The sequence below is a fragment of the Rhodamnia argentea genome, chromosome 4 (genome assembly GCF_020921035.1).
Source record: "Rhodamnia argentea isolate NSW1041297 chromosome 4, ASM2092103v1, whole genome shotgun sequence".
In the NCBI taxonomy this organism is placed as follows: Eukaryota; Viridiplantae; Streptophyta; class Magnoliopsida; order Myrtales; family Myrtaceae; genus Rhodamnia; species Rhodamnia argentea.
The window spans coordinates 10,794,967-10,822,813 of NC_063153.1; the positions used below are offsets into that span (position 1 = coordinate 10,794,967).

At 40.4% G+C, this 27,847-nt stretch overlaps 5 protein-coding genes across 15 annotated transcripts; 3 read left to right on the forward strand and 2 right to left on the reverse strand.

Annotated features, from left to right (window-relative positions):
* The first annotated feature begins 460 nt into the window (after positions 1 to 460).
* LOC115726998 (auxin-responsive protein IAA14-like) lies at positions 461 to 4,035 on the forward strand. Of its 5 annotated transcripts, none has more exons than XM_048278316.1 (7): positions 461 to 1,077; positions 1,343 to 1,625; positions 1,846 to 2,301; positions 2,723 to 3,000; positions 3,145 to 3,271; positions 3,551 to 3,618; positions 3,710 to 4,035. In XM_048278316.1, exons 3-7 carry the CDS (start codon positions 1,847 to 1,849, stop codon positions 3,766 to 3,768), a joined length of 987 nt encoding a protein of 328 aa, XP_048134273.1. In that variant the 5' UTR covers positions 461 to 1,077; positions 1,343 to 1,625; position 1,846; the 3' UTR covers positions 3,769 to 4,035. The 5 variants fall into 5 exon arrangements, 4 of the variants coding, with proteins under 4 accessions (XP_048134273.1, XP_048134272.1, XP_048134274.1 ...); XM_048278315.1 differs by having other exon boundaries at positions 1,350 to 1,625; XM_048278317.1 differs by lacking the exon at positions 461 to 1,077 and adding an exon at positions 1,661 to 1,712 and having other exon boundaries at positions 1,095 to 1,474.
* A 4,820-nt stretch (positions 4,036 to 8,855) lies between these two features.
* Positions 8,856 to 12,359, forward strand: LOC115727002 (receptor-like protein kinase HSL1). 2 transcript variants are annotated; one of them, XM_048277679.1, is made up of 3 exons: positions 8,856 to 11,631; positions 11,735 to 12,164; positions 12,312 to 12,359. In XM_048277679.1, the coding sequence occupies exons 1-2, from the start codon at positions 8,994 to 8,996 to the stop codon at positions 12,160 to 12,162; spliced, it is 3,066 nt and encodes a 1,021-aa protein (XP_048133636.1). In that variant the 5' UTR covers positions 8,856 to 8,993; the 3' UTR covers positions 12,163 to 12,164; positions 12,312 to 12,359. The 2 variants fall into 2 exon arrangements, with proteins under 2 accessions (XP_048133636.1, XP_030512966.1); XM_030657106.2 differs by having other exon boundaries at positions 11,735 to 12,352.
* Positions 12,360 to 12,977: 618 nt separating this feature from the next.
* LOC115726992 (ATP-dependent 6-phosphofructokinase 3-like) lies at positions 12,978 to 18,485 on the forward strand. Its single transcript, XM_030657093.2, has 13 exons — positions 12,978 to 13,310; positions 14,154 to 14,200; positions 14,319 to 14,358; positions 14,615 to 14,677; positions 14,749 to 14,886; positions 15,203 to 15,361; positions 15,503 to 15,556; positions 16,300 to 16,368; positions 16,457 to 16,586; positions 16,741 to 17,006; positions 17,306 to 17,354; positions 17,464 to 17,618; positions 18,055 to 18,485. Exons 1-13 carry the CDS (start codon positions 13,203 to 13,205, stop codon positions 18,232 to 18,234), a joined length of 1,458 nt encoding a protein of 485 aa, XP_030512953.1. The 5' UTR covers positions 12,978 to 13,202; the 3' UTR covers positions 18,235 to 18,485.
* A 665-nt stretch (positions 18,486 to 19,150) lies between these two features.
* On the reverse strand, positions 19,151 to 21,916 carry LOC115726994 (serine/threonine-protein kinase Aurora-1). Of its 3 annotated transcripts, XM_030657096.2 has the most exons (9): positions 21,757 to 21,915; positions 21,043 to 21,159; positions 20,738 to 20,884; positions 20,516 to 20,611; positions 20,171 to 20,266; positions 19,983 to 20,079; positions 19,724 to 19,841; positions 19,561 to 19,633; positions 19,151 to 19,453 (listed from the first exon to the last, which is right to left on the reverse strand). In XM_030657096.2, exons 1-9 carry the CDS (start codon positions 21,898 to 21,900, stop codon positions 19,352 to 19,354), a joined length of 990 nt encoding a protein of 329 aa, XP_030512956.2. In that variant the 5' UTR covers positions 21,901 to 21,915; the 3' UTR covers positions 19,151 to 19,351. The 3 variants fall into 3 exon arrangements, with proteins under 3 accessions (XP_030512956.2, XP_048134207.1, XP_030512957.2); XM_048278250.1 differs by lacking the exon at positions 19,561 to 19,633 and having other exon boundaries at positions 21,757 to 21,916; XM_030657097.2 differs by lacking the exon at positions 19,561 to 19,633 and having other exon boundaries at positions 19,434 to 19,526; positions 19,678 to 19,841; positions 21,757 to 21,916.
* Positions 21,917 to 23,248: 1,332 nt separating this feature from the next.
* LOC115726995 lies at positions 23,249 to 27,032 on the reverse strand. Of its 4 annotated transcripts, XR_007198242.1 has the most exons (7): positions 26,836 to 27,032; positions 25,768 to 25,967; positions 25,542 to 25,680; positions 25,331 to 25,459; positions 25,165 to 25,255; positions 23,775 to 23,889; positions 23,505 to 23,631 (listed from the first exon to the last, which is right to left on the reverse strand). XR_007198242.1 is itself a non-coding variant. In XM_030657099.2 (6 exons), exons 2-6 carry the CDS (start codon positions 25,854 to 25,856, stop codon positions 23,462 to 23,464), a joined length of 618 nt encoding a protein of 205 aa, XP_030512959.1. In that variant the 5' UTR covers positions 25,857 to 25,897; positions 26,836 to 27,032; the 3' UTR covers positions 23,249 to 23,461. The 4 variants fall into 4 exon arrangements, 3 of the variants coding, with proteins under 3 accessions (XP_030512959.1, XP_048134167.1, XP_030512958.1); XM_030657099.2 differs by lacking the exon at positions 23,775 to 23,889 and having other exon boundaries at positions 23,249 to 23,631; positions 25,768 to 25,897; XM_048278210.1 differs by lacking the exon at positions 23,775 to 23,889 and having other exon boundaries at positions 23,249 to 23,631; positions 25,768 to 25,958.
* Positions 27,033 to 27,847: the final 815 nt, after the last annotated feature.

Below are 27,847 nucleotides of genomic sequence, written 5' to 3' on the forward strand. Positions count from 1 at the left end.
TGTGCAGTTAAACTATATGCGGGAGGCAGAGAAACTGAGCTAGGATAGAGAACGACAAAGACCATCATTAACCTTATGAAAAGCAGAAAGGGAGAAAGCTCAAAAGAGGCCTCAAAAGTGTAAAGTGAAAGATGGTGTTCCATCAAGGGGATCAATCGTGCTTATATGGAGTGCATGTGGGGGGTCTACCACTTAGGAATGGACTCTTCTGCTAGTAATGATGTGAACGACGAACCTCACATCCAATGAACTCTTCAACAAAGGATCAATTCATCAAAGAATTATGGTTTAATACTTTGTTCAACATGGCTGCTCAGCACGCCAAAGAACAAAAGTTGGCATCCCACCTACGCAAAAGATGCATACTCCCTTAGCTCGCCGAAAAATCTGCATGCGCGATTTTGGTATAGAGAGAGAGAGAGAGAGAGAGAGAGAGAGAGAGAGAGAGAGTCTTGATCTGTGCCTCAAGGACGGCAAAGTGTGATGATGCTCTCTCTGTACTAGTCGAGCATGTATGGAAAGAGTGAATATTCAAGCGCTTTCAGATCATCAGAATAGTTCCAATCTGTCAAAGAGAACAAGCTCCCAATGTCCCACATAAGTAGGTTACTGCAAAGGATAAAGACTGCCATTTGTTATCATCGTTGAAACAGAAGTCAGCCTGTTTTGCACCGGGACACCAAGTAAGAAAGTTGAGAAAGTTTATCAGAGAAAGTGGACCCTTCAAGCGACTTTTTCGGATTCCTCAAAATGGACAAGCTGAAATGATTGCTGCCACGCGTTACACTATCTCCCGGGATCGGCTCGAGTCAAAGACATTTTGGAACTCAGATGCATCGTATGTGCGTTAACGCTACGTTTGCTAATTCAGATGCAGAATCAAGAATATACCCGGTGTCTTTGTCATGGCATTAGCAAGACTCCTGGCCCTGTCCTATTTGAGCAATTGTTAGAACTGAAGAACGAGCAAAATTTTGTTGGAGCATTCATTGGACCTGCCCTCTCTTGTTTTATTTCATTTTGGAAGAATAAATATCTGGGTTGAGCTAAATAGCTCTAATCTTTCAAAGTCAGAAGGTATGTGAGGCCAAGAACAAGAAGTTTGTATGCATGTATTGACACCAAGTTCATCAGCAGAATGATTCTTCCTAAAAAGTTTCCTCTCTTCAAGTTTTGGGTTTGAGCAAGCATGATTAATTCGTTGTGGTTCCCAGCTAAACAAGAAACAAGCTGTCGTGTCCCTAAGTGTTGAATCAGGGATGTGACCACAACCACCAAGTGTAGTCCACATATTGTTAATTGCGCATGTAAACGTGCTTGCTTTTTTCTAATGCGGCTTCAGTTCTCAGCATCCGGAATCTCCATTGCCATTGCCTCTTGCAGCGCTAACACACGGTCCACTTGAGTCGAAGTGAAAGCTGAAAGAACCCGTCCGCTGTACATTCCCACTGAAGCACGGTTGTGATAAAACCAGGTTTTCCAGCCATCTGTATTGTATAGTGGTTCTTCCTCTTAATTGGTAGGGGAGTTGAGAATCTCCACAGGCTTAAAGTCAATCTGCTCTTGCTGATGCCTGCAAGGTGTCTCTCTTTCAGTCAATTTCCATAGCAAAGTACCTGAGAAAGGTTTGAGTCTGAAACTGAGTAATCTATGTTTTAAGCATTTCGCACATCCCATGATGACGACGGATTGTTTTCAGAAGGATTCTGAGCGTATTTCACTTTTCATCCATTTTATCCTGATATACTGAGTTCCCAAAACTGAAATATCGTATTTCACATGCTCTTCCGTTAGCTTTGTCATCATTTAAACAGTACAAATGGATGTTTATTCTCATTTATGCAGAATGCCTACTAAGGCAAAAGAAGGGTGCTCAGGAAACAATAAGACAGATGCAGGAAACGATAAGAACTTGGACCTGAGGCTCAGTCCTCCTGGAGAAAGTTTTATTCATGGAGCCAAAAGGGTGTTTGAAGACACTGTAACTCTTAAAGCAAGAGATACAAAGCTCTTGCATAAACACCCCTGCCCGAAGGCCCCTTCGACCAACCAAAAGATTGAGGAACTTGCCGATAGCAGGACATGCTGGCCTGAGACAACAACTTTGGCTCTTCGGAGAGTGATCCAGGAACTGAAGACGCAAAGCAGTTCTTCATACAAACCGTTCTCTTTGACCTCCCCGCCGAAAGTGACGGTTGGGAAATCTTCACAAGAGGGTGTCTTTAATGAAGCAGACTTTCTCAATCTAAACAGTGAAGCCCTTTCAAGTCCTGTTATTCTGACAGGAAATGCTCCGAAAAGGTTATTTTGCTAAGCTTGCCTTATTATTCTCCCTTGTTCCTACTCGTATCGAGCTAAAAATCATGGGGAGTTGCTCAGCCACGGAATTTGGAAAAACTTTAGTTTTGAAAAGAAAACGAATGAGCATGCATTAGGGTATTTTAGGTTGTCTCTCTCATAAAGAACAGAGAAGATGTAGCAAAAATGAAGATGGACCTCCCAAAATAGAAGAAGGATGTCCTATGATTTGATTGCAATTGAAGTGTGTAACTTATCAGTGAAGAAACGGGTAAAAGAATTCTCTCCAGGGTAAGAACGTGGCACTAGCTCATTTAGTACTACGCAAAACCGGCACATTCCTCAGGGTCCAGAGATGCAACATATCCATATCTGTGAACTGTTTTAGAGACCCAACTTGAGTGTATCGGTCCTTTGTTTGCAGAATTCCGCCTGGTCCAGTCGTTGGGTGGCCGCCAATAGCTTCCTTCAGGAAAAACGTTGCAAACAACTTCTTGTGCGGGCAAACTCCTGAGTTGTCATCAAAAAACGTTGGGAAGCAGGACAATGGTGAACGTCAATCAGAAGATCCAAACCAGCACATGTTTGTAAAGATCTACATGGATGGATTCCCAATAGGAAGAAAACTGAACCTCAAAGCCTATGACAGTTATGAGAAGCTCTCTGTTGCCATTTATGAACTCTTTAGAGGCCTTCTTGCTGGTAAAACCTCAAACTCCATGCACCTCAGTCGAAGAATGGTATTTGGTTAATGAGTTAGCACTTGAGTATCTGTCCTCTCCTCTTGAAGACAAACATGACACAAGTCATGCTAAGTTTTTAATGTCCTAACCTTTCACTTTTCAGCTCAGAGTGCTATAGGTGATGAGACTAACACCGAGAGAGAGGACAGGAAGGCTGAAAATGGGGAATGCACTCTAGTTTATGACGATAATGAAGGAGACAGGATACTTGTTGGCGATGTTCCGTGGAAGTAAGCGCTCTTCCTTTCTTAGTGTTCGTGTCAACAAATAACCTGCATCATATTTGTTGACCATAATTCGGTAACTCAACGAAGGAACATACAGCAACGACACCTTTGAAATGATTCAAAGCTGCTCATAACTGATCATCTTTCCTAATACAGGTTTCTTCACATTGTGTACTTGAATTTGCATCAAAATAAAAAGGATTCCAACTAGTTTCATAGTGATCTCAATCACACGATTACATAAAAGTGCTCTCCCAACACAATCTTATCGTTCTCTCGTAGTATGTTCGTATCTACTGCCAAGAGGCTGCGCATCTTGAAGAGCTCGGGCCACACAGCTTCCCCGCCATGTGAGTTCCTTTTTCAGGTTCTTCTTGAACTTACCATAATAGGGCTGTCTTCATTCACCCCTGTTCTTTTTTTTTTTTTTTTGTCTCTCAGTTGTAAGCAGTGACCAAGGAAACACACCTCTTGATTCAGCAGCAACAACTGGAAAATGAGGGAGACCTTGAGCTGAACATCAGGACTTCACAAATTCAAGGACTTGTATATCATGCTTCCTAGTATATTTTTTTTTTTTTTTTTTTGGACTGTCCATAAAGCTATTCTATATGTTTGTGTGTTTTTAGTTCTTGTCCAGCTATTTGTACATAGCATATGCAGTAGTTTATTAGGACTTATCAGCTGAAGCATGTATGCAATTACAAGTAGTTTGTTATCTGCTACAAATAAAATTCCACTCAACAGAATGGATTTCAGTGTTTATATCTCAACTTGGTTTCATGTCTTAATTCCCATTCTTTTTCAGCTTTTCCTCGGTAAAGATAATGCCATCGTGTTTAGCATGTAACAAATTTCATCTCCATTCCAATTCCTGTTAATTCTAGAATGTATATTCCACCTATAACAGATGCTTCCATCATGTTTTGAATTTTCAAGGACGTTTGGTGAACCTAAGCATGCAGTTTCTTTATCAAATTCACTTCTTTCAGAAGAAAATCTAGGCTTCTTGTGGGCCGGGTACCTGTTTAATTCTCTCTCTTTCTAGAAACCCTTTTTTGTCAGCAGGAAAAATTAGACTTGCCAATCTTGTTTCCGAGTGTCTTTCGAGGTTTAACTTCTCATAACTACAGATTTCTACTCCATGAGTAACGATTCTTGCCCCCGCTATAGTTTTCTCTTTTTCACTGTGTTCTTCACATTTTACCCATCCAAGCATGGAGCTCTTCTTAAAAAACTGATGAGTGTATGGTATTATGGACCGGAGATTTGGGAAAATTATCCAAAAAGTCTTGAACCTATCAATATGGCGGTTAATTCAGTCCTAAACCTTTTAATTATGTCAATTTAGTCCTAAACCTTTTGACAATTGGCCAATTCAATCTTAAACTTTTCAATTATATCAATTAGTTCTAAACATTTTGATGATTTGTCAATTTAATCCTAAACTTGTTGAAGTTTTGCAAATTTAGTCCTAAATCTATTATTTAGATAATTGGGTGAAATGACTACATTGGCCAATTGTCAGAAGGTTTATAACTAAACTCGCAAATAATCAAAAGGTTTATGACTGAATTGGCATAATTGAAAAATTTATGACTGAATTGACAAATCGTTAAAAGATTTATGACTAAATTGGCCCAATTAAAAAGTTTAGAACTAAATTGACCGCCACACAATAGGTTTAGGACTTTTTGTACAATTTTTCTCGGGAGATTTCACCGCAAGACTCTTTCCTTCTTTTAACAATCAAAGACAGGCAGAGCAGATTCGATGCTGAGATTAGCAAATTTGGGAAAAGTAACAAGAAATTTTGTGAGGTATATAATTCCACCATTGTCTTTGACGCAGAGCAGAGGACATTGACTCAGCAAATATAGGAAAGATCATGCCTTTGTTCGAATGGACAACATAATCAGCAGCCGCACCTTGCATTCAAAAAGGGCATGAAGAAATTCAAAATTGATAAGATCATTTAGTCCACGAGAAACAACTGCTGTTCGTTGTTTTTTTTTTTTTTTTTACCCACTTCCCTCCCCTTCAATTAGTAAAAATATTTTGGGCACACAAAATATTTAATTTAGAAAATTATGAAAATAGTTGAACCTTCCTACGACTTTAAGATTATGCTTTTTGACGTAATTGATCTTTGTCTTTGTCTTTGCATCAACTGCCTAAATGCATTGACTGCTTTTGCTGGCTCTGAAATCATTTGGCTTGAGTTTGAGACTCTTACTTTTATTTTCATAGTTTTTGTCACATCATTGTGAAAATGAAATATCAAAAGCCAAGTTTGAAAGCCCATTCAATCTTGTACCGACACCTGTGGAATAATCTAATCTAATAAATCATAGTAAAAGTGACTTTTTGAACATTAAATGCGTTCAATAAAATTTTAAGGTTCTTTAAGAAAAGTAAAGTTTAAGGTGAAATCACTTGAAATCTCAATCTAAATATTGAGATGTTTTTAGATGTGTGTAATACATTAGAAGTGACCTTTCGAACATTTTATTGCAGGTTTTTTAAATAAAAAATTAAGATTTTTTAAGAAAAGAAAAGGCTTAAAGGAAAATCTCTAATAATCTCAATTAAAATGTAGATATTATATTAATTTGAGATACTTTATATGAGTAATTAAAGTGACTATGAACAGCAATTACACGATAAAAAGAAGTCTTTTCATTTTTTTCAAGCAATCTCAAGAGTAGAATATTTCATAATATCAATGTCATAAGTTTTGTATATACTTAATAATGTTTAACATAGTAAATCGTAGAATTACGTCCATGAGAATGACGAGAAAACAATAATGCTATAGGCATGGTATAATATCTGGTAGAAAAAAAAAAAAGCAAATATTCACATATTAGCGCGCTTCCACACGCCGAAATTTGTTACTTGAAATAAAATTTATAGCACAGTTGATTGATGGTATGTGAAACGACACATCGAGAATAGAAAAAAAAAAATCTATAGCAATAATATCAACTATACTGTGCACAATATGTTATTCAATATATGATACTTGATAATTATTGACAAGAATAGATTATGTAATATAGACCGTAAAATTACTTTGGCTCAATCCCATACAAAATGAATTAAGATTAGAGTGACTTTTTTTTTGTTCGAAAGATTAGAGTGATTTTCACATGATAAAAAAATGACGATTTCTAAAATTCACAAAATAATCGTGTTAAGCTAAAAAAAGATAGCAATATAAGATAATTTTAGTTTTATGAAGTAGGACATATAAAACACTTGCTAAGTGTAAAGTTGATTTATATATAAGACCAACAGCCCTACATCATTCGATAATAACGATACATATTATTTTGTATGGAATTTATTTAAATTACCATGCTACAGTCACAAGTAGGCCCTGAGAAATATTAAAAAAATTTGTGATAAAAGAAAATATTTTTCAAGAAAATCATTTTTGAAGAAGAAGTTGTTTAGTTTTCATTTGTTTTGTGGTTTAGGGAATCTTATTTCTTTCCTACCAGAAGAGGAAGTGGTTCTCCCTTAAACTAAGTTTGTCATTTTCAGTTCATGCAAGACATTTTCCACAAATCGATACTTTTTCCATCATCCAAATATCAAAAAGACCGAAAATAGTTTTTCGAAAATAATTTTCTCTTAATAAACGAACGCACTAAATAGAGATTTTAAACATGCTTAATATGGGCAAATGCACTAGTAGTAGTTTAAGTAACACTGATACCGACACGCGGCAAAGAATTCTGGCGCGTTGGAATATAATATATATAAGATAAATTACCCCCCCCCACACACACACACATAAATATATATGTATATATAACTATCAAATGTGAGTTTCTTCTTCTTCCGTTGGAGATTCACGATTAGGTTCTTTTTTAGCTGGCTAAATATAATAATTTTGGGGTAGCTGGATATATAACTTAAATATATTTTTTTTTTATAGATTTACATTTTGATCTCTAATTTATCGAAAATATTTAAAATTGACTCCGTGCGTGTCGGAATAACGTGTCATAATGCTGGAATCGCATATCACTAACATGTCCAGAGTGCTGATTACATATCAATCACGTATTGGAGACAATCTCGGAAAGATTGTCCGTGCTTCCTAAATATTAGTTCAATTTAAAAGTCAGCCGCCCCTGCTCTCAGCCTCTTGTCGAAGTGACTTTGCAAAACGTGTTTTTTTTTTCTCCTTTTTTGGTTCCTAACTTTGCAAAAAGTGTTTTGTCATCCCACAGATTGGTCAAACAATCTTCTTTTCTATAGCGGCAACATGTGAGACGCCTTCTAGAACAAGGGGTCCACCAAAAAAAATAAAGAATGAAGTTAAATTTAATTCAATTCTATTTAACAAAATAAGCTAATGCATTCGGCCAAAAAAAAAATTCAAAAGGCATGAGCTAATGCTAGCAACCCAACGCACAAATTGAACATAATCATGTGATTTTCGGGTATAAGTCATGAGGGGGGAAAACCCACCCCCTGTTTTTACCATAGTCGGTTGGTGAAACATTATTTTCGATCCATTTCTAAATTACAAGTAGGAAATGATATAATAATCTTTTCTTATATCTAAACATTTAACAAGAACTCTAATAACCCTCTAGCCAACCATTAACAAGTCATATCACGCAGCATAATACTTCAATAAAATTAGACAAGGTTGCACAAAAGCGTGCATCGTGAAATCCATGTGAAAAAAAAGAAGCCCCTAAACGAATTGAAAGAAATTCGAGTTTCTAAGAATCACTATTTAGATCGCACTGTTCGCGTGCTTTAAAGGGATAAAAAGGATATAAAAGATCTCACATGCATGGACTTTAGAGTTTATACCACGAAAAATCTCAAACTACTACACATGTGATAAATTTATTCCAAGCTAATCTTTTGACCACCAAAAATTCTGAACCCGGTACACATGTGACAAACTTATCCTATATTCCGTTAAATTTTATAATCAAATTGCTGAATTAGATGACACGCGGCGGTTGACGGATGTGCTAGTTCAGGATTTTTAAACTCCGTTTGTCACAAGTATCGTAGTTTTTGATTTTTTGTGGTATTAATCCAATTTAACGAAAACTAGCGGTCAATATATTTGTCACAAGTATATCAGTTTTGAAGTTTTGTGGTCAAAATATTCATTTGAGGTAAATTTATCATAAATGTATCACTTTAAAATTTTTCATGATATTAACTCTATACTTATAGTAAGTTATCTTAACCTATTGCGAGAGTAACATCACACTGTATAATATTCTTTTTCTAGATGATTAAAAACAGTCCACTAATTTGACTATGGTTGGATTCATAACCACCCCATTTTTCTTGGCTAAAAAACCCCCAAAAATTGATGGGACCATCCTAACAATTTATGCTACTCTTTTTCATTTTATTCCTTGGAATGTTGTAGCTTTTGTCAAAGGTTAAGTTGAACCGTGGTGGATTAAAACTCTATTAGTTTGACTCACCAGCAAACCTTATCACTATCAGTGGCACAAGCGTAAATAATCTCAATGTCAGTGTCATTTGCTAGCGCAGTTAGTCAAGAACATAAGAACAATATAAATAGCCCCAACTCCTATCTTTACCAAGCACGCCAATGTGGAACATTGAAACTCCTCCCTTCTGTTTCCGTTGGTTTTTTTTTGGGCCAACCAACTTTCCCGGCAAAGGGAAGGGCACATAACCGCCGGATCAACCGACCGAACCCGCTGAAATGTCCAAACTGCCCTTTCCGTTCCGAAAGCTCGGCCTCCCCCTCCTCTTCCTCTCTCTTCTCTCCATACCCTTTTGTGTAATCTCACAGGGTCAGGCCACAGATGAGCTCGCGGCCCTGCTGAACCTGAAGCAGCAGTGGGGCAATCCACCTGCTCTCCAATCGTGGACCTCATCGTCTCCGACACTGTGCGGCTGGCCGGAGATCAACTGCACCGGCGGCTCGGTCACGGGACTCCTCCTCGAGGACATGAACATCACCGAGCCGATCCCGCCTTCGATTTGCGACCTCAAGAGCCTCACTCAGCTTAACCTCTCATGGAATTACATTCCTGGTGGATTCCCAAGGGCGCTGTATAACTGTTCCAAGCTTCAAATCTTGGACCTTTCTCAGAACTACTTCGTGGGTCCAATTCCTAGTGACATTGACCAGCTCTCGGGCCTCACCTACTTGGATGTCGGCGGGAACAATTTCTCCGGCGACATTCCAGCGGAGATAGGGCGGTTGCGGGGGCTGCAGACCCTGAACTTGTACCAGAATCAGTTCAATGGCACGTTTCCCAAGGAAATTGGGGACTTGGCCAATCTTGAAGTTCTGCGCATGGCCTATAATGACGAGTTCGTGCCTGCAATGATACCCAAGGAATTCGGGCAGCTCAAGAAGCTGAGGTTCCTGTGGATGAAGCAGTGCAATCTGATCGATGGAATTCCTGAGAGCTTCTCGAACTTGTCCAGTCTCGAGCACCTGGATCTGTCCGGAAACGCGTTGACAGGCGGCATCCCTGGTGGGTTGTTTTCTTTACAGAACCTAAGCTATGTGTATCTGTTCCATAACCAATTGTCTGGTGCATTACCCACCTCTATTTCGTCGAAGAACTTGATCGAGATCGATCTAGCTATGAACGACCTGACCGGCTCGATCCCGGAAGATTTTGGGACGTTGCAAAGTCTCCGCCTTTTGAATCTGTTTTGGAATCAATTGTCAGGCCACATACCGGTGGGTATAGCCCAGCTTCCTTCGCTTATAGATTTCCGTGTTTTTGACAACAAGCTGAGCGGTGTGTTGCCACCCGAGTTTGGCCTATATTCGCCGCTGGAAGCCTTCGAGATCTCGAATAATAACCTCAGTGGTGAGTTGCCGAAAACTCTGTGCACTAATGGTGTCTTGCTAGGTGTTGTTGCTTACTCCAATAATCTGAGCGGACAAGTTCCGGAATCACTCGGGAACTGCAATAGTTTGCGGACAATTCAGCTTTACAACAACAACTTCTCCGGTGAACTTCCTTCGGGCATTTGGACGCTGCTCAATTTGTCAAGCTTGACGGTAAGTCAAAACTCCTTTTCGGGTGGTCTTCCGAGAAAGCTTGCATGGAATTTGTCTAGAGTGGAGATCAGCAACAACAGATTTTCTGGCCCAATTCCGGCCGAAGTCTCTTCATGGTCGAGTCTAGCGGTCTTGAAGGCGAGCAACAATCTGTTCTCTGGCAATGTCCCTGAAGAATTGACTAGTCTTTCTCGACTTATCGTTCTATCAATGGATGGCAATCAACTTTCTGGTGAACTCCCTTCAAAGATCATCTCCTGGAAGTCACTAACGAGCTTGAATTTCTCAAAGAATAATCTCTCTGGCCAAATTCCTGCAGCACTAGGTTCGTTGCCCGACTTGCTCGATCTTGACTTATCGGATAACAAATTCTCAGGCGTGATACCCCCAGAATTGGGCAACTTGAGGCTTACTACTCTTAATTTGTCGTCCAATCGACTCGGTGGTAGAATCCCAGATGGTTTCAATAATCTGGTGTATGAAAATAGCTTCTTGAGCAATCCTGATCTATGCGCTGGGGATCCGATGCCGAACATCAGAAGCTGCTATACCAGGAGCAGTAAATCCAACAAGGTTCCTTCAAAGTATCTCGCCCTGATTCTAGTTCTAGCAATCGCCGCAGTCCTAGCTGCTGTTCTGTTCGCCTTGTTCGTGATCAGAGAGTACTGGCGGAAGAAGCTCAGGCGCGACCTCGCAACTTGGAAGTTAACTTCGTTTCAGAGGCTCGGGTTCACGGAAGCGAGCATCTTGTCCAATCTAACGGACAATACCATCATAGGAAGCGGCGGCTCAGGCAAGGTGTATCGCGTAGCGGTTAACGATTTGGGCGACTACGTAGCTGTCAAACGGATTTGGAACAGCCGAAAGTTGGACTGGAGACAGGAGAAAGAGTTTGCAGCGGAAGTCGAAATACTCGGCTCTATCCGCCATTCCAATATTGTGAAGTTGCTGTGCTGCATTTCGAGCGAGAACTCGAAGCTGCTCGTGTACGAGTACATGGAGAATCAGAGTCTGGACAAGTGGCTTCACAGGAACAAGAGGGCGTCGACATTGAAAGGGAGCTCCCCACGCCGGGCCCTGCTGGATTGGCCTACGAGGCTGCAGATCGCTAAAGGAGCTGCGCAGGGCCTGGGCTATATGCATCATGACTGCTCTCCCCCGATCATACACCGCGATGTGAAGTCGAGCAACATCTTACTGGATTTCCAGTTCAAGGCCAAGGTGGCGGACTTTGGACTGGCCAAGATGCTGGCCAAGCATGGCGAGTCTCACGACATGTCCGCCGTGGCAGGCTCGTTCGGTTACTTCGCCCCAGGTAAGAGCTAAGAATTTATTCAAGGAAAATTTTCTGACCAGAGCATAGCTCCCCCATTACCTTAATCATGCCTCAAATATTAAATTCGTGTTTCACGTTGCAGAATATGCATATAGCACGAAAGTGAATGAGAAGATCGATGTGTACAGCTTTGGAGTCGTGCTCCTAGAACTGGTGACCGGGAGGCAGCCCAATAGCGGGGACGAGAACACGAGCCTCACAGAGTGGGCGTGGCGGCACTATGTGGAAGGAAAGCCGATCACCGATGCCCTCGACGAGGAGATCAAGGAACCATGTAACGTAGACGAGATGGCGACCGTTTTCAAGCTCGCGCTCGTCTGCACTAGCAGATCGCCGTCCACGAGGCCTCCCATGAAGGAGGTCCTTCACATCCTCCAGAAATGCAGCCCCTCGGATGGGAAAAAGGTCGGGCCCGAGTTCGACTTCACGCCCCTGCTCGGAACCGCTACGTATCTTTCCAGTTACAGGCGGAGCAAGAAAGCCGACGATAGCTTAGTCTACAGCGCGTAATTCGAGCGGCCGGTACGGCGCAGAACGGTGGTATCAACATAGTGTGGAGAGGTCAGAACTTTGGAAGTGCCAGGACACAATGCATTCGCGCAGTCGGGTCTTGATGGATGAGAATCCAGCAACCGAAGAAAACCCAGAAACTCCCAATGTACGTAGCAGCTACGGCCTTTCGACGATTAGCGGCACCGCAATGCAGGCCGATCTATGTAAATAGTAGCAATGATCTTTTTCTTAGCCGATTCGCGCTGGTATCATCTCTAGCTATGGCTGTCATAAATCCAGTCCTTTTAGCAGAATGAGGAGGGAATCGATCTTGAATAACCATTCAATTAGAACACACAAGTATTAAAGCAACAAACCCGCCGAGCTTTAACTCTTCGAAGGGAAGAGTCCGAATAACTAATGTCGCAACATAAGATGAGTAAAGAGAGAGAGGAGGGGCGAGGCAAACTGGATAACCGAGGCCCGGAAGGAAGCGGGACGATTTACCATATTGTGATTCTAGAAAAAAATAACGGATTTGTCTTTTCCATGTTTCTGAAAAAATTTGATAAATAGCAAAAATCTGTTCGGTGTAAAAATTACCGGTCTCCTGATTCTCTGGTAAACTTGTTGGTAACTTATCAAATTTACCAATTTCTATATGGGGTCTAGTAGGGTAGTTTCAGTTTTGATGAAAGTAACCTTGAAAAATTAACGGCGAGACGAAAGTATGTTGGTGAACCTACGGTAAGACGGTGCAAAACCCGCCAACCGTTTTCAAAAACCAGGAGACATCAGAAACCGGTCGCGGCGACGCCGTTTCTGACGCGAGGCGTCAACCTTTATTCTCCGTGTCTTCTCTTTCGTTCTTTTCCCTCTGCCAATCGGTGAAAAGGAAATTCCTCCACTCTCTGCCGCCGAGCAGGGCAAGAAAGATTCTCTTCGTACTTGGATTGGAACCGAGCGCGTGTGTACGTGTGAGTGAGTGGGGGTGAGCTCGTGATTTTGGATCTGGGTCTTCTTGTTCTTCGCCGAGAGACGAAAGTAGAAAGAACGCGATGGGGTTGTCCAGTGATGATGATACCCAGATGAAGGTGGTGAATGGGGATGCTGGGTATGTGCTTGAAGATGTGCCTCACTTGTCGGATTACATTGAGGACCTCCCTGTACGCTCTCTCTCTCTCTCTCTCTCTCTCCGACATACATACGTTTGATGTGCATCGTGGGTGGCAATGTCCTGTGTGATGGTGTAGCTTTGTTTTGATTCGATGAATCGGTTGATCGATTGCTTGGCGTTGAGCTCTGCGTCTGCAAGTTGTGTGCTTGACAAGTGGGAGCTCATCTCTGTGTCTGTGGAGTGAGATTTTGAACTCTTTTTAAACCGTTGAAAGTCACATGCTTTACTGGTTATTTTGAACTTTCATGTATTTTGACGATTCGGAGTCCTGGTTTTAATTCGTCAAAAGATTTGTATTGCGGTGTCTCTGACTGTGGAAGGGATTGCAGTCATAGTGCAATGATAACTTGTAAATGCGGGCAGGATTGTGTGTTGTGTGGCATCTGCAGGGACTACCTTAATTGTTAGAGTTCTCTCGCAATAGTTTGATTGGAGGCATGTTGCCCTGATAATTGTGGTTTTGCTGCAAGACCAGTTGATAATCAATCAATGTTTCTATAAGAATTGTAGCGGGGAAATAAAAAAGGGAAAAAGCTCAATCTAAAGAGTCACTGAAGGTGATTAACTATGTGTTCAATTTTTTTTTTTCCTGGTTTGTTTGATTAAACTACTTTGTTCTTTACAAATGCCTGCGCACAGATAGAGGAAGGTGAACTGTATGATATGAACATATATGGAACATTTGTTAGTGAAATGCAAGCGCACTCTGACTGCTATATGTGGTCTACCAGCTTGTATTTCTATTATATCTACGATCATTTACACATGAAGTACTTACTATTATTGGTAGCATTACTAATTTCATTTTCCCTGCTATATTTTTGTGCGACAGACATATCCGAATCCATTGCGGTCTAATCCTGCATATGCAGTGGTTAAGTGAGTAATTGTTTTCTTCTAAGCTTTAGAGCTTACTTCTCAGAGAACTGCCGTGATGTTGATGTATGTTGCTTGGAAAATGCTGATCTCTGTGCTGTTTCTGTTTTCTATTTTCCAGGCAATATTTTGTCGACATGGATGACACGGTTGCTCAAAAGGTGGGTCTGTTTCAATTCTGATTACCTGTAAATTGAGTTCAGTATTGGTGTGATTATGTATTATTTTCGAACACAGGAGTAAAATGATGCACGTTGTAGTTGTTTTCTTGCTCTTCCTGCAATATTTGCAATGGCAAATGAAGTTTGAGCATTAGTTTGCGAAATTGACAAGGGTTTTAGGTGTAAGGACTATGACTTATACTATTTAATAGCCTTTCTGACTAGTCCTTGGCACTGCATTTGTATTTATTTGTAGGTTGTTGTTCACAAGGATGGCCCAAGAGGAACCCATTTTCGACGTGCAGGACCTCGCCAAAAGGTCTGTCATACATGTTATCGAATGTGCTGAACTCTCTCAAATTTCCTGACTTTTGTCGTTCTGCTGACTAGGTGTATTTTGAGTCAGACGAAGTGCACGCATGTATTGTAACATGTGGTGGTCTTTGCCCAGGGCTGAACACTGTGATCAGGGAAATTGTGTGTGGCCTTTATCACATGTATGGTGTCACCAAGATCCTCGGAATAGATGTGAGTGAATGATATTCTTATGTGTCATGGTAGCCGTTTACTGCATTTATTGGTATATGACTGTTATTCTTCATTTCTCTCCAGTTGTGTACTCTCTCACTCCTGATTACTCATCTGTCTGTCGCTGGATTATATTTAGGCATGTAATTAGCAAATGATGAATCAAATATAGCATACTCAGTCACCGTATAATTTTGCAATAATTGTCTCAACATAATTTTGCAAATTTTTTACAGACAAACGCTATATATTTTATTTGACAGCACAGCTAACGTCATAATGCTGTTTCCTTACTATGTTTGGTGCACTTTCCTAGGGCGGTTATAGGGGATTCTACTCCAAAAATACCATAACTTTGAACCCGAAGATTGTTAATGACATACATAAGCGTGGCGGTACCATTCTTGGGACATCGCGAGGAGGCCATGATACTTCGAAGATTGTTGACAGCATTCAAGATCGTGGGATTAACCAGGTGTGCAATTTAGGGGACTATTGTGGGTTTCCTAAATTTTAATATTTTGCCACATTTCATTCTCATGAATATGGATAGATGTCATAGCTTGGCATCACATCTCTATATTTAGAAGAAATAATAGCTACATTTGGTAACCAGGTTTACATAATTGGGGGGGATGGAACGCAGAAGGGGGCAGCTGTTATTTATGAGGTAATGTGCTATGCTGTATTGAAGAATGTTATATCTCTAATCCTATGGTGGTTATTTCATTTAGGGAAAATGACGCAAATGGTCCCTGAATTTTGGCCGAATGTGCAATGTGGTCCCCGAACTTTAGCCTAATATGGAATATGGTCCCTGAACTTTCAATTTGACCAATATGGTCTCTGAACTTTTGGAACATATTCAACTTAGTCCCTGTATTATAGGAAGATGGTCAACGTAGTCCTTGGATCAAAGTTCATGGATTGTGTCATTATCCCTTTCATTTACTAGATTGCCATCTAGAGTTATCCGAAGAATAATTAGCAGCGATAATTTTATTGGCTTCCTGGGATGTTGCTCTCTTTGGTCAACAATTATATAGTATTTGATTGCTTCAAGCTTTTGTTTGCAAGCCATATGTGAAAACAACCTTCAGATAGCTTTGTGTAGACAGAAAGGAACAATACTTTCTGGCTCTTTGTTTTGAGTTTCTAGATTACCTGCCAATGCCTGATTAGTCCTCTTCTTTTTTATTAAAAACCTCATGATTCCAATTATGTGGTTGAGGAAGAAACTGCTTGGTAAGTAGCATCTCCAAAGGCAGTTTCTATTAATACTTTCACCACCTTCTCTCCCTCCCCTTTCCGTCATGTAAAGGTGGCATGCACACACATATGTAGTGTTAAATAGCTTAATATAAGCTTTTTTTTATTTGTTCGTCTTTTTGTAACATGCACTCTACAATGCAGGAAATTAGACGGCGTGGCCTTAAAGTTGCTGTTGCTGGCATCCCAAAAACTATAGACAATGACATTCCTGTACTTGCTATGAACTTCTGTTTTGTTGATATAAGGCAACTTAAAAGATCTCGTTTAACATGTTCATTTGTTTTCTTTACCGAACCAGGTCATTGACAAGTCTTTTGGATTTGATACCGCTGTTGAGGAGGCTCAACGTGCAATTAATGCAGCTCATGTAGAAGCTGAAAGTGTTGAAAATGGCATAGGTGTTGTCAAGTTGATGGGACGTTTTAGTGGTAAGCTTAACATGTGTAAGTTAAAACATTTTTAGTCCACTTAGGTTGAGCTTTCAGCTGCATCCTGCTCTTACATAACCTTTGTTAACTCGTGTATTATCGAAGCAAGGATATGTCAACTCTTGACCTAATTCTCTTTGGGATGCTCGTGCAGGATTTATAGCTATGCATGCTACCCTAGCCAGTCGAGATGTGGATTGCTGTTTGATTCCGGAATCACCTTTCTATCTTGAAGGGAAAGGTGGACTCTATGAGTACATTGAAAAACGACTTAAAGAAAATGGACACATGGTGATTGTGATAGCTGAAGGAGCAGGGCAAGACCTATTCACAAAGAGCCTGCAATCAATGAGTCAACAAGATGCTTCAGGGAATAAGCTTCTTCAAGATGTCGGTCTGTGGATATCTCACGGAATCAAGGTGTTGCTCATGTTCATGATTTGTTGGTAGACTTTTGTGGCATGTTAGTGAACATTCAGGACCATTTATGCCTGCAATCAATGAACATTATATGTACTGTGATATCATATTCACGCATGGTTTTTCGTAATATTCTGTTGCTCTATTTCTCCTTTCAACATCAGCAATCCTTCCTTGATGGGACACTGACCATTTATTTAGTTGGATGCAAATTTATGGCAGACTTGATGCGAGTTGTATTTTGGTGGTTTCAATACTTAAATTTTACTATTCACAGCCTGTTGTTCATTTCTTTTCAGGACCATTTTGTGAAACAGCAGAAGATGGCCATTAACCTTAAATATATAGGTCAGGATCAGAGCCTTGAATTTCCGGATGATTGTGTCATCATAATATCATCTCTACTTAGTCTCAAAAGATGTAAGAATAGATTCTGACACAATTGATCTTTTGGCAGATCCTACATACATGATCCGGGCTATCCCGAGTAACGCATCAGACAATGTTTACTGCACACTTCTGGCACACAGCACACTTCATGGAGCAATGGCTGGCTTCACAGGCTTCACAGTCGGACCTGTCAATGGTAGACACGCTTATATTCCTTTCAAAGTAAGTTTGTCAGGATTCCATTTATCCTGGCATATAATTTCTACTCTCTTGTTGGTTCATATTTATGAGCTTCGACTTTGAGAAATCAAACATCTGTTATCACTTTTGGCTTCATTCCCTTGTCGGGAGGAGTTGAAGAGACCCGATGAGGACATACGTTTTTTCATTTCAAATGTGTAGGATTGTGGACAACAAGGTCCTCAGTGTTGGTCCCAACCCAAAAGAGCATCCAAACTAAAGCAAGCTAACACTAAATCGTCGGGGTTCTATTTTCTTAGTATTCATCCTCTGTTTGTGCACCCCACAACTTCTCCTGAGCTGGACTAAAACTTCATGCATTGCTTGCTCCAATCTCTCATTTTTTACTTGATAGACTTTGGACATCATTATGTGGCCTTTTCTTTTCCTTGTGTAACTTCGTAGATTTTTGGTGCAGCGAGTGACTGAAAAGCAGAACAACGTTGTCATAACCGACAGAATGTGGGCCAGACTTCTTTCTTCAACTAACCAACCAAGCTTCTTAAGTTCCAAAGATGTAGCTAAAGCCAAGGAAGAGGAAGAACCACCGACCCAGCTGTTAGATAGAGAGAACTGTAACGATGGGAAGACCGTGTAAGTAAAGAAGTTGAGGTTCGGGTTATTTCATAACCAGAGAAGCAGGGATTCTTCTATTCTCTCCAGACCAAAGTACATGTCAACACCCATTTATTTGGGTATACCACTTTGAAATCTCGTTTTTGATACGATGTAATCAATAGGTGCTTGTTTTATAACCCCAGAAAACAGCATTGACCTCGTCTACTCCCCTTAAGTACTTTCGCGGGTCTTTCTTTTTCAATACATCTTGAAAGGTTCCGCTGAGAGAAACCGAACTTGAATGTTTTCCTGACTGCTGGAGACGTCATTAGTCGTTGATGTTCTACCCGAAATGGCAAAATCATATGCCCTTGGCAGGGTTGTAGCAGAAAGGACTGGTCTTCATGTAGAACGGAGATGGGTTCCTTGCAGTGGTAAATGTACCACTGTTGTTGCAGAAAGGATTGTATTTTCAATAATTTGGCATCCGCTTTGACCAAAATAACCATCTTCTGAAGCTATATGATGGCCTCTGTGAAGAAACATGTGGGTACAAACAATTTCTTTGAGAAGGAGAAGCTACTATGCCCAAGGATAAAGCATGGACTCGGGTGATAATGACTTTTTAGCTTTATGTCCACGTCTTTTAACCACAGTTTCACCATCAGATTAAGCTTTCAAAGGCTTGCCAAAATATTTTCCCCACAGGTTATTGAACTGACAATCGCACGGCAGCTGAATTGACGGTGGAATCACTCGAATGCCGTCCTGGCCTGCTTCTTATGGCTCTTGGACGGTCTTTCCTTTGCACTATCATTCCTTATGGAGAGTGCAGTGCTAATTCCCTTTGGCTATATCTGATTTGGGAGCCATGAGCTTTTATCGTTGTAACGAATAGAAAGAGAGATCAAGATTTGCCAGAGAAAAGCAACAGAAAAGAACAGCAGAAAAAATTAATTGAATATGAGCCAACTGTTACAAGCATATATGCTGCGCATGGGGGGTTTGTGCACAAATGTTACTGATACATTTATCCAAACAGATGAAAATACCCCGAGTTCTCTGGAGTACACTCCTAGAACCCCCCAAAATTCTTTGTCAGGATTTACTAATAAGACCCATCAGATTCATTAATCACATCAATGAAAGTGAATCAATCAACCCCTGTAGATGCCAGAGGGTTCTGCATTTTGAATAATCCACGGATGCTCAAGAAGCTTGTGTAGAGGCAGACGCTGTGATGAATCCTTTACTAGCATCTGTCATCAGACGTAATAATGCTTAGGTACTTGTAAAAGATTATGAGGCATTTGCTCAGTAGTATTATATATGCTAGCTAAATCAACTTCAGATGTGAAAAATTTACCTGACTAATAAGGTCCTTTGCAGCAGAAGAGACGATCGGTTTCGAAGGGAACTTCAGGTCCACTTGCACAATCCTAGTTCAGGATGAAAAAGAACACAATCAGTCAATATGAACAAGTACATACCTAGGTAATTTTATCTACTTATGAAAATTTGATGTTTACCTTCTGTATGTATCCGAATGTTCCTTTGCTTCAAATGGTGGAACCCCATACAGAAACTCATAGCATAGGACTCCCAAGCTCCAAATATCTACGTTTGCATCATGCTCTACACTCTCAACTGCAAATACTCTCATAAAGTATTAGTCATGGAAATTGGTTGAACAGAAAAAATTCTCAAACTTGAACAGAACCCTTCTCTCAAACTTGACTATCCTCTTGAAGGCATATCCCATTAAGAGATCAGTAATAGGTTACTCACCCATTTCCGGTGGAAGGTAGTCTAATGTTCCACACATGGTTCTTCTACGATTAAATGTATGTACTGACCACCCAAAATCTGCAATCTTAAGTTCACCCTGACAATGGAGACCAAAAAAAAGAATTAAGGATATATCGAATAAATAAATAATCGATCAAGTATAAGATAATATAGTGACCATTTATCACCTGAGCTCCAATCAACAGATTCTCTGGCTTGATATCTCTGTGAATGACATGTTTGCCATGACAATAAATGAGCGCCCGAGCTAAAGATGCGACATACTGCAACCATTATGTTGTTAGGGACAGAACTTGACAAAAAGTCCAACTGATAAAAAAGCAAATTCTGCCAAACATGCTCAAAGACAGCAGGTAGCTATTCTTAGCTAGAGTCAGAATATCAAGCCACCATGCATCAACCCATTTTCTCCAAGGCCATAGTAAAAGTATGACAGATAGGAAAGATGCTGCTCAGATTAAGCCGAAAATAAAAGTAAGCTGATGTGAAAGGGTTGTCTAGCAAGAACTTACAGTAGCTGCACGCCTTTCACTGAAGTATTTACACTTTTGGAGTTCCTTATAGAGTTCGCCTTTGGCTGCATATTCTAGTATCAAGTAAACTCGTTTCTGCCATATCGTTAATGATAAGGAAAAAGAACCAAAAGTTAGCGGCTTAACCATTCGTCCTCCCAAAACATATCAGACGTCTGATGAAGCAACATGCGTTAAAAGTGCTCTTACAACATATCGCACCTGATCATAAAAATACCCATAAAGTCGTAAAATATTGGGATGTCGAAGATGGCTCTGTATCTCTACTTCACGCCGGAGCTGATGCTCAACCTGAGACTGTTGCAGCTGGCTCTTGAAGAGAACTTTCAGTGCCACAATATGATTGCTCTAATCAGAGAAATCATCCAAAAATTAGACTTCACAAAATAAAGCTGGATATAATCCAGTTCAAAAATGCTAAAATCCTTACTTGGGGATCTGGAGCAGAAATTAAAGCATGTAAAGGTATGTAAGAGCAGAGAAAAGATTGAATATTGCTGACTAACCATTTTCTCTCTTGCCAAGTAAACATGTCCGAATTTCCCTCGTCCAAGAGGCTTGCCAATGTCAAAGTCATTAAGCGTCCACCTCCGCTTCTCAGCTGCTGAAACTTCTGAAGAAGACTGCAAAAAAAATTGGGCCCGCAGGATTATTACTAGCCTGAGTTCTGATAAGCAAAACTAATCACACAAATATTAGCAATCTAAAAAGTACGTATTGACAATCCACTCTGAGAAAGAACCGTTTCTTAAACCAAACAAAAAAGCACTCAAAAATAGCTACAGCTGAGATCCAGCATGCTTTTTCCCGCTCTGTGAAAGTATATATTCATGCCTTCAAGACGCCGTAGGAGGGTACAGATCACGGCACAATTCCCCCTCAACACCTCCAAATCTGAACTTCCAACTGCAAAACTAGGAAGGTAGCTCCATATACTCTCCGCTGCTCAGGGTCCCTCCTCGGCGCTAACCCTAGACACGCCGATTCATCCCGTCCGACAAATGACAAATGACAATACCACGCACATGGGGAACAAAACACGGAGACCAAGCTAACACAACACGATCGATTGCAGCCTCGTCAGAAAAGAGAAAAACCCTAGATCGCAAATCGGGACGATCGCGGCCAAATTCGAGAGACCAGCACCAGAAATGGGAGAGGGAGCGGGAGAGAGAGAGGATAGAGAATCACCGACGAGTCCGAGTAACCAGGGCGCTTACCTTCTCCTGGGGCTGAGTCTCCGCAGCAATCGCCATTGGAGAGGAAGAGCAGCAAGCGAGAGAGCACAGAGAGAGAGATGGAATGGGACGAATTGCTTTGGGGGGACGAAGAAGGAAAGAGGAGGGGGTCAAATTGGGGGTCATTTTGAATCGAGCCCCCGCAACGGTCGAGTTCTACCGGGTGGACACGTGGACCAATTACCTGTCAGATCGCTCCCTCTGGAAAATGTTTCTTTACGAGGAGCGTCCCAGCTTGATGTCGCCTTGCCGTTCACTTCTTTTGTCTTATTAATGCCAAGCTGAAGACTCGCCTCATTACATCCCAAAAACAAATGTTTCACGAAATAATGTAGGGCCCGCAGCCACGTCGGACTTTAAAAATAACAATAAAAAGAAGCATATTTTCTCATATATTATAGTACTTTGATTTTTTTTTTAAAAACCAGAAATCTTGTGACTCAACTCCATTAAACATTATATCCGTAAAAACGAAACCGTAAAATATCATTAAGATTTAAAATCACACTCCAACATCTTATGTTGATGAATCATGCCAAGGGCGAAGAGAATTTATGACTCGCGATTCATTCACACACATCTCCTGTTTCTAAAGATAATTAGCTCTGCAATTTCTTCTTATCCGGAAGATTTTCTTTTATCTTGTATGATCAATCATACTAGTGGTTCTACTATAAGAACAAGAATTATTCAATTGAATGATAAGAAAGCCATGTTGCCCGGAAAATGCAAGAGTTGGTTGACCAACATTATTTAGAATAGAACCATCGTTACGTGACAAACTGGAGTATTCGAAATATACATATAAACATGAAAGAGGTCGGAAACGCAACTATTATATGGATTTTGCTAAAAAGAGAACATATTTTCAATGTTCGATATTGTTTGATGTGTATTGAATATTGTTGTTTTTATACTTAGATTCTTATCAATTGCCGTCTTAAGAATATCAATGAATAGATCTCTTTACTTGCATGACTATATTATATTCATTTACTTTACTAATCAGCCATATGTGAGATGAATGGCCAAACTTTTTTGTCTGGATCCCGCTCATTTGGACCCAACGGAAAAGGTGGAATGTCATCATGTTGCACAAAACGTCTTCCAAGTTCACTTTGCGCCTGGAACTCTGTCCCTGTTTTTTGTGCACTTCAAGGAAACATGCTTTGTTCAACCAAGAACGACCCATCTAATTGTGCACCGGACAAGCCTGTTCTTATTCCGCAAGATGAACTTGGCTCATCTCAATCCTTCCCCAGAACACACTGCAATTCCCTGTATTGGTGCCACCTTGCCCGTTCAATACACATTTTCAAATGTTGTGGATCACGAAACCGAGGCCAAGTCCAATGCTGTGGACACTTCGAAATCTCGCTTTCTATTCTGTCGTTAGAAATCAGGCTGAGATAGCAAAAAGGCACATAAATGGCACGCCCGCACCAGGCACGCAAAGAGAGCGTAGGCCCACTCGTTTCATTAATTTACCAAGTGCCAACTTCTACTCCATTTGAAACCGAAATCAAGTTGCTGTACATGTTCTTCATTAGAGAAGTATATGATGCTTTTTGCTAGAACTCCCTACTAGAGCGGAAGCTGCAGAACCAAGTTGGTCGACAGCTCTTACACCTCAATGACACTTCAACAAATGAGAAACAAAAACTGACACCAAATATGAGTTCACTACCTAAGAATTTTTCGAGACATCTTCATGAAGTGCCGGCTGAGTACGACTTTTTGCCAGTAGAAACGGTGGGAGAAATGACGGAGCAATGAATGCCACTACCAAGCAGAGCAGAACCAAAATTCCAACCGGCCAAGCTTTGTGTGGGATCCCTAGCAAGAGTTCATCACAAACTGCCATTTGTTGGGTCACAAGGGATTCCATCAGAAACTATACAAGTTTGCTTATGCCACAAGCAAACAGTACATCAGCTGATGGTTTGTTCTTGTAACAATAGCGAGTTTTACAAAATCAGAAAAAAGTAGAGGATGATTATCAAGACCAAAAGGTAGGCAAACTTATATGTAACCAGCAAGATCCCTGTGCCTTGCACGGGTCTTAACATTATGTTTGTTTTATTATTCTACAAGGTGTCTGTGCCCTACACGGATCTAAGATTATTTGTTATATTATTCAAAATGTTGGTATCGACCGAGAGAAATAATAAGCAGAAATTTGTTATAATATAAACAGTCGCACCAATCAGATTCTCCACTACAGTTTTAAAGTGAATATCAATCCTATCATGTACGTTTATGATTGAAAGAAAACACGAAACATAAAGTTGCAATATTTATTGAATCATAATATAATTACATGAAATATTTTGAGCACTGAAGGAATATAGAACAATGAGAAACATGAAAGCATAACTGATAATTTTTGTGCCATTGACTTGGTGTGGAAATAGCTAGCAAGCAAATTTGCGTATTCTTGACAGTGAAACGGTTTCTTTTCCAAACTCCATTTTCTTTTCTTTATTTATAGAGGGTAGGAGTGCTTTCTTCAAGATTATATTCCAATTCCATATATTTTAGCTTGTTAATTTATGGAAGTTCTCCCTCGTCTTTTTGGTAACCATTAGATGTCTATCCATTTTGTTTTGGCAAAATACATTTAGTCATCCACAAAAATGTCTCACGAAGAGTAGTCTTGGATATGTAAACACATCATATTCAATTTTTATTTGAAAGAAATTCGCAAGATTGCTTTGCCATTGAACTGTGTGTATAGATTCTACTCTCACATCGGACATCTGTTACAGATGCATGTGCATATCTTTGCATGAATTTCATAAGTCCAGTGATATCAAAAACTTTATAGCATCATTCACAAAATTGCAGGCCCGTTAAATGCCTGGTAAGCACTGTCCGCAAGATGAGGGAACTCCACAACCTAGAAATTCCTTAGATAGCTCGAAGCTGCTCAAGAAAATCATGTCATGCACCATATATGGAGGACTTCCACTACAAAACTCAAGTATGCTTCTACTCAATCAACCACTATCTAGCAAGATATCTGTAGAAGTCAACGTTTAAGGGGAAACATCGTCATTTGAGTTTGACTCCATTGTTTTCTAGTTCTTCAACTGTAGACAGGTCAGATGACCATGACACAGTTGGCAATCACAGCATCAACAATTTAATAACAAAATATTTTCCGATTCATTACAGCATATTATATTTGCAAGAGTGAAATTCCCATTGTCTTTTAATAGTAAAACCAACAAGCCATGTGAAAGGACATGCAAAAGCATTAAATATCAGACAATAAAATGACATTATGAAGGACTGTGTGATGACTACATTTAAAATATGTTTTTCTTTTCTGATTAATTGTCAATGATTTAAATGGTAATTGCAAGAACCGATTTTACAATGAGTTACCTATATTATAGATGATGGATTCTCTCTCCTTTACACCTCGTATGGCAACAACTCCTTCAGGTTCTACAGTAACCAGTACAAGCATTCCACCCTGGACCAGAACAAAAGTCTGTAAGGCTTTCAACTATCCAGCATTGCAGACATAATCATGGATAGTAGTGCGAACCTGATTCTGTATCAATTCAAGGCTCTCCGTCTTAAATATTATTTTCTCAGTGTTAAGTAATCTTCTATTTATGTTCGTTGCTGAGTCCGAATCACCCCTCATTAGTTGCAGAGAGAAGCAAGCGGGTATCTGTCATTCAACACAAAGCAAAACTTTATCACCAAGTACAGAGAGAATGAAATAGAAAGTCCTTGAAAACACATTTACATACAGAAGCTGGATATGATATCTTCGCTTCATACCACGTGTAAGGTCTGAGGCCCTCCAACTTATAAAGGCGAGTTCCTCTTTGAAGTGGTAGAGATTCTTTCCATAGCTCATTACCAACTTTTAGCACTGTCTTGTCGACCCTGCAGAATGGCAGGATGCCCTGTCAGCTCAATTACGCACTCATGCAATGCGCACTCGTAAACAAACGGAATTTTGACAATACTGACGTATTTTCAAAAGCATAACAATCTCTGTTGCCCGCAAAGCTGAGTGTGTAGAGCAAGACCACCAAAGAACATAGCTTTGCCAAGTCCATTTCCACTAGTACACAATCAAGTATCTTTGAACTTCATGAACCTGTGGCCCAGCAAGTGCATTCGATCAAACAAAGAAAGCTAGCATCTCTTCCTTTCTGAAACTGTAGCACCTACCGGGAAAAACCATTTTTGTCAAGTGCATGATAAGCAACAGAAGGGACAGAGTTTGGTACATCGATAACTAGACAAGTTCCTCCCAGAGACAAAAAGATCAAACTTCAAGGTCACAAGTTTATCCTTAATGTTGTATCGCAAGCAACAAGGAAAAACACACATCCGCTTTGCTAATAATTGCTTAAAGAGAGGTACCGTCCTACGAGGTATCTATTAATTGGTTAATCGTATATGTCTAATATTATGCACAAATAAAAATGACGTAGAGGATCAATCTTACGGTGTTAAGAAAATAGAATGACCAAGAGGGCTCCATCACCAAGCAATCCAAGTAAACAGGGAAAAGACATGATCGGTAGTTTTCAAAATTAATGGTAATCTAGTAATTCCATATTAGTCACTTCCATCATTTCGTTAGTGTACAGTTAATCGTCCAGGCATGAAAATGGATACTGCTATCTAACTCTTTTCACATACTACAATTTTCTCCACAATCATGATCCAACTACCATGTCCATCACCTCCCCACCATCATCTCCGCCATAGCTCGCCTCGCCACCGCCACAGCCACTGTAAAATTACCTCCACCACCAGCAACATAGCTACATCACACTTCTCAAAGAAGCATTTCATCAAACACGCAAAATGCAATCCTCGAAATTCCTCCAGTAACTCGGCACAGGATTGCCCAACGAACACCTATATTATCCGGAACAACAAAACGTCCTCCGAAAACAACAATTACAGCACGGTGTATAAGTTTTCAGGATTGGGTTCTGCGGAAAGAACATGGACAACTCGTTTTTCCCTCTGCCTCCGAGACTGTCAAACCATTAGAATCTATAAGATGAGAGAGTACATTACCAAAAAGCTTGGAACTTTACGGGTTGCTGCTTCTTCACCTTGAAAGATGGCTCCTTCACATTTTCACAGGGAGGGAGGGTCTTACCGGGTTCGAGGTTTGATCTCAGACGCAGAAGCAAACAGGAGCGGAGTGATGATTGCAGGAAGCTGGAGAGTAGGAGGACGTGCGAGGCCAGGGCTGCTCACGGGCCGGGCTCCGAGTTTCACGGGCCGGGCTCGGAGGAGACATCGGGCAAGCCCAAAATCAGTTTTACCGGCCCAATCCCAAGAATCAGACATCCACTAATTCATGGTAATCTTAATTTATTCACTTTCCAAAGAAAATCAGTGAAATAGAAAGAAAGAAGAAAGAGCTGGCCGAATTGTCATTCTTGATTCTGATTCTTCCAAAAAGGAAAATACTGAAAATAATCGGATTTGGGCAAGCTCAAGTAGCTCGGCTTAGGCTTTGTGACTACTCTAGATCGGCTCATCTGATTTCGAGCCGAGCTCGAGTTCGAATTGGCCAAGTTTCTTTTCGGGCCGAGCTCGAGCTTGTAATACTCGGCTCAATAGGCTCGCGAGCTCAATTCATTTTTCGCTGTTTTTTTAAGAAAAAAAACATATACTTACCTTAAAAATAGACAGGAAATACTCAAAAAAATTTGATAATATTCGAGCGCAAATTCGATTTTTCTCACTTGTAAGTTGATTGCAACTGAGTCGAGCTTGTGTGTCTCGATTTTCTAATAAAGCCAAGCTCGAGCTGATAATTAATGTCCGTTCGGGCTCAAGTTGAATTTCGAGCAACGAGTATGCAAGCCGAGCTCGAGCTTGCGGCGTATTACTCGATTCATCTCGATCATATCTCTAATGGCACGTAAGTGCACGTCTTTTCCTTAAGACAGATGGGTATGATTATAAGTACGCCATTTTCCCAATATTATCGAGTTGCGTTCTTGATTGCTCTAGGGTACACTTATTTTCTTTGATGTGCTTTTCGTGTCATGAATATATTGACTAAATTTAAAGA

Coding starts and splice junctions, on each gene's coding strand:
- LOC115726998 (XM_048278316.1), top strand. CDS start 1,847: ATGCCTACTAAGGCAAAAGAAGGGTGCTCAGGAAACAATAAGACAGAT. Junction 2,302..2,722: donor ACAGGAAATGCTCCGAAAAG/GTTATTTTGCTA, acceptor CTTTGTTTGCAG/AATTCCGCCTGGTCCAGTCG. Junction 3,001..3,144: donor CTTTAGAGGCCTTCTTGCTG/GTAAAACCTCAA, acceptor TTCACTTTTCAG/CTCAGAGTGCTATAGGTGAT.
- LOC115727002 (XM_048277679.1), top strand. CDS start 8,994: ATGTCCAAACTGCCCTTTCCGTTCCGAAAGCTCGGCCTCCCCCTCCTC. Junction 11,632..11,734: donor GTTCGGTTACTTCGCCCCAG/GTAAGAGCTAAG, acceptor TTCACGTTGCAG/AATATGCATATAGCACGAAA.
- LOC115726992 (XM_030657093.2), top strand. CDS start 13,203: ATGGGGTTGTCCAGTGATGATGATACCCAGATGAAGGTGGTGAATGGG. Junction 15,362..15,502: donor AAGATCGTGGGATTAACCAG/GTGTGCAATTTA, acceptor TTTGGTAACCAG/GTTTACATAATTGGGGGGGA. Junction 15,557..16,299: donor GGGCAGCTGTTATTTATGAG/GTAATGTGCTAT, acceptor TCTACAATGCAG/GAAATTAGACGGCGTGGCCT.
- LOC115726994 (XM_030657096.2), bottom strand. CDS start 21,900: ATGACCCCCAATTTGACCCCCTCCTCTTTCCTTCTTCGTCCCCCCAAA. Junction 21,160..21,756: donor AGACTCAGCCCCAGGAGAAG/GTAAGCGCCCTG, acceptor TTTTTTTTGCAG/TCTTCTTCAGAAGTTTCAGC. Junction 19,454..19,560: donor CAAAGGACCTTATTAGTCAG/GTAAATTTTTCA, acceptor GTCTGATGACAG/ATGCTAGTAAAGGATTCATC.
- LOC115726995 (XM_030657099.2), bottom strand. CDS start 25,856: ATGGACTTGGCAAAGCTATGTTCTTTGGTGGTCTTGCTCTACACACTC. Junction 25,681..25,767: donor TGTTATGCTTTTGAAAATAC/GTCAGTATTGTC, acceptor GCCATTCTGCAG/GGTCGACAAGACAGTGCTAA. Junction 25,460..25,541: donor AGATATCATATCCAGCTTCT/GTATGTAAATGT, acceptor GTTGAATGACAG/ATACCCGCTTGCTTCTCTCT.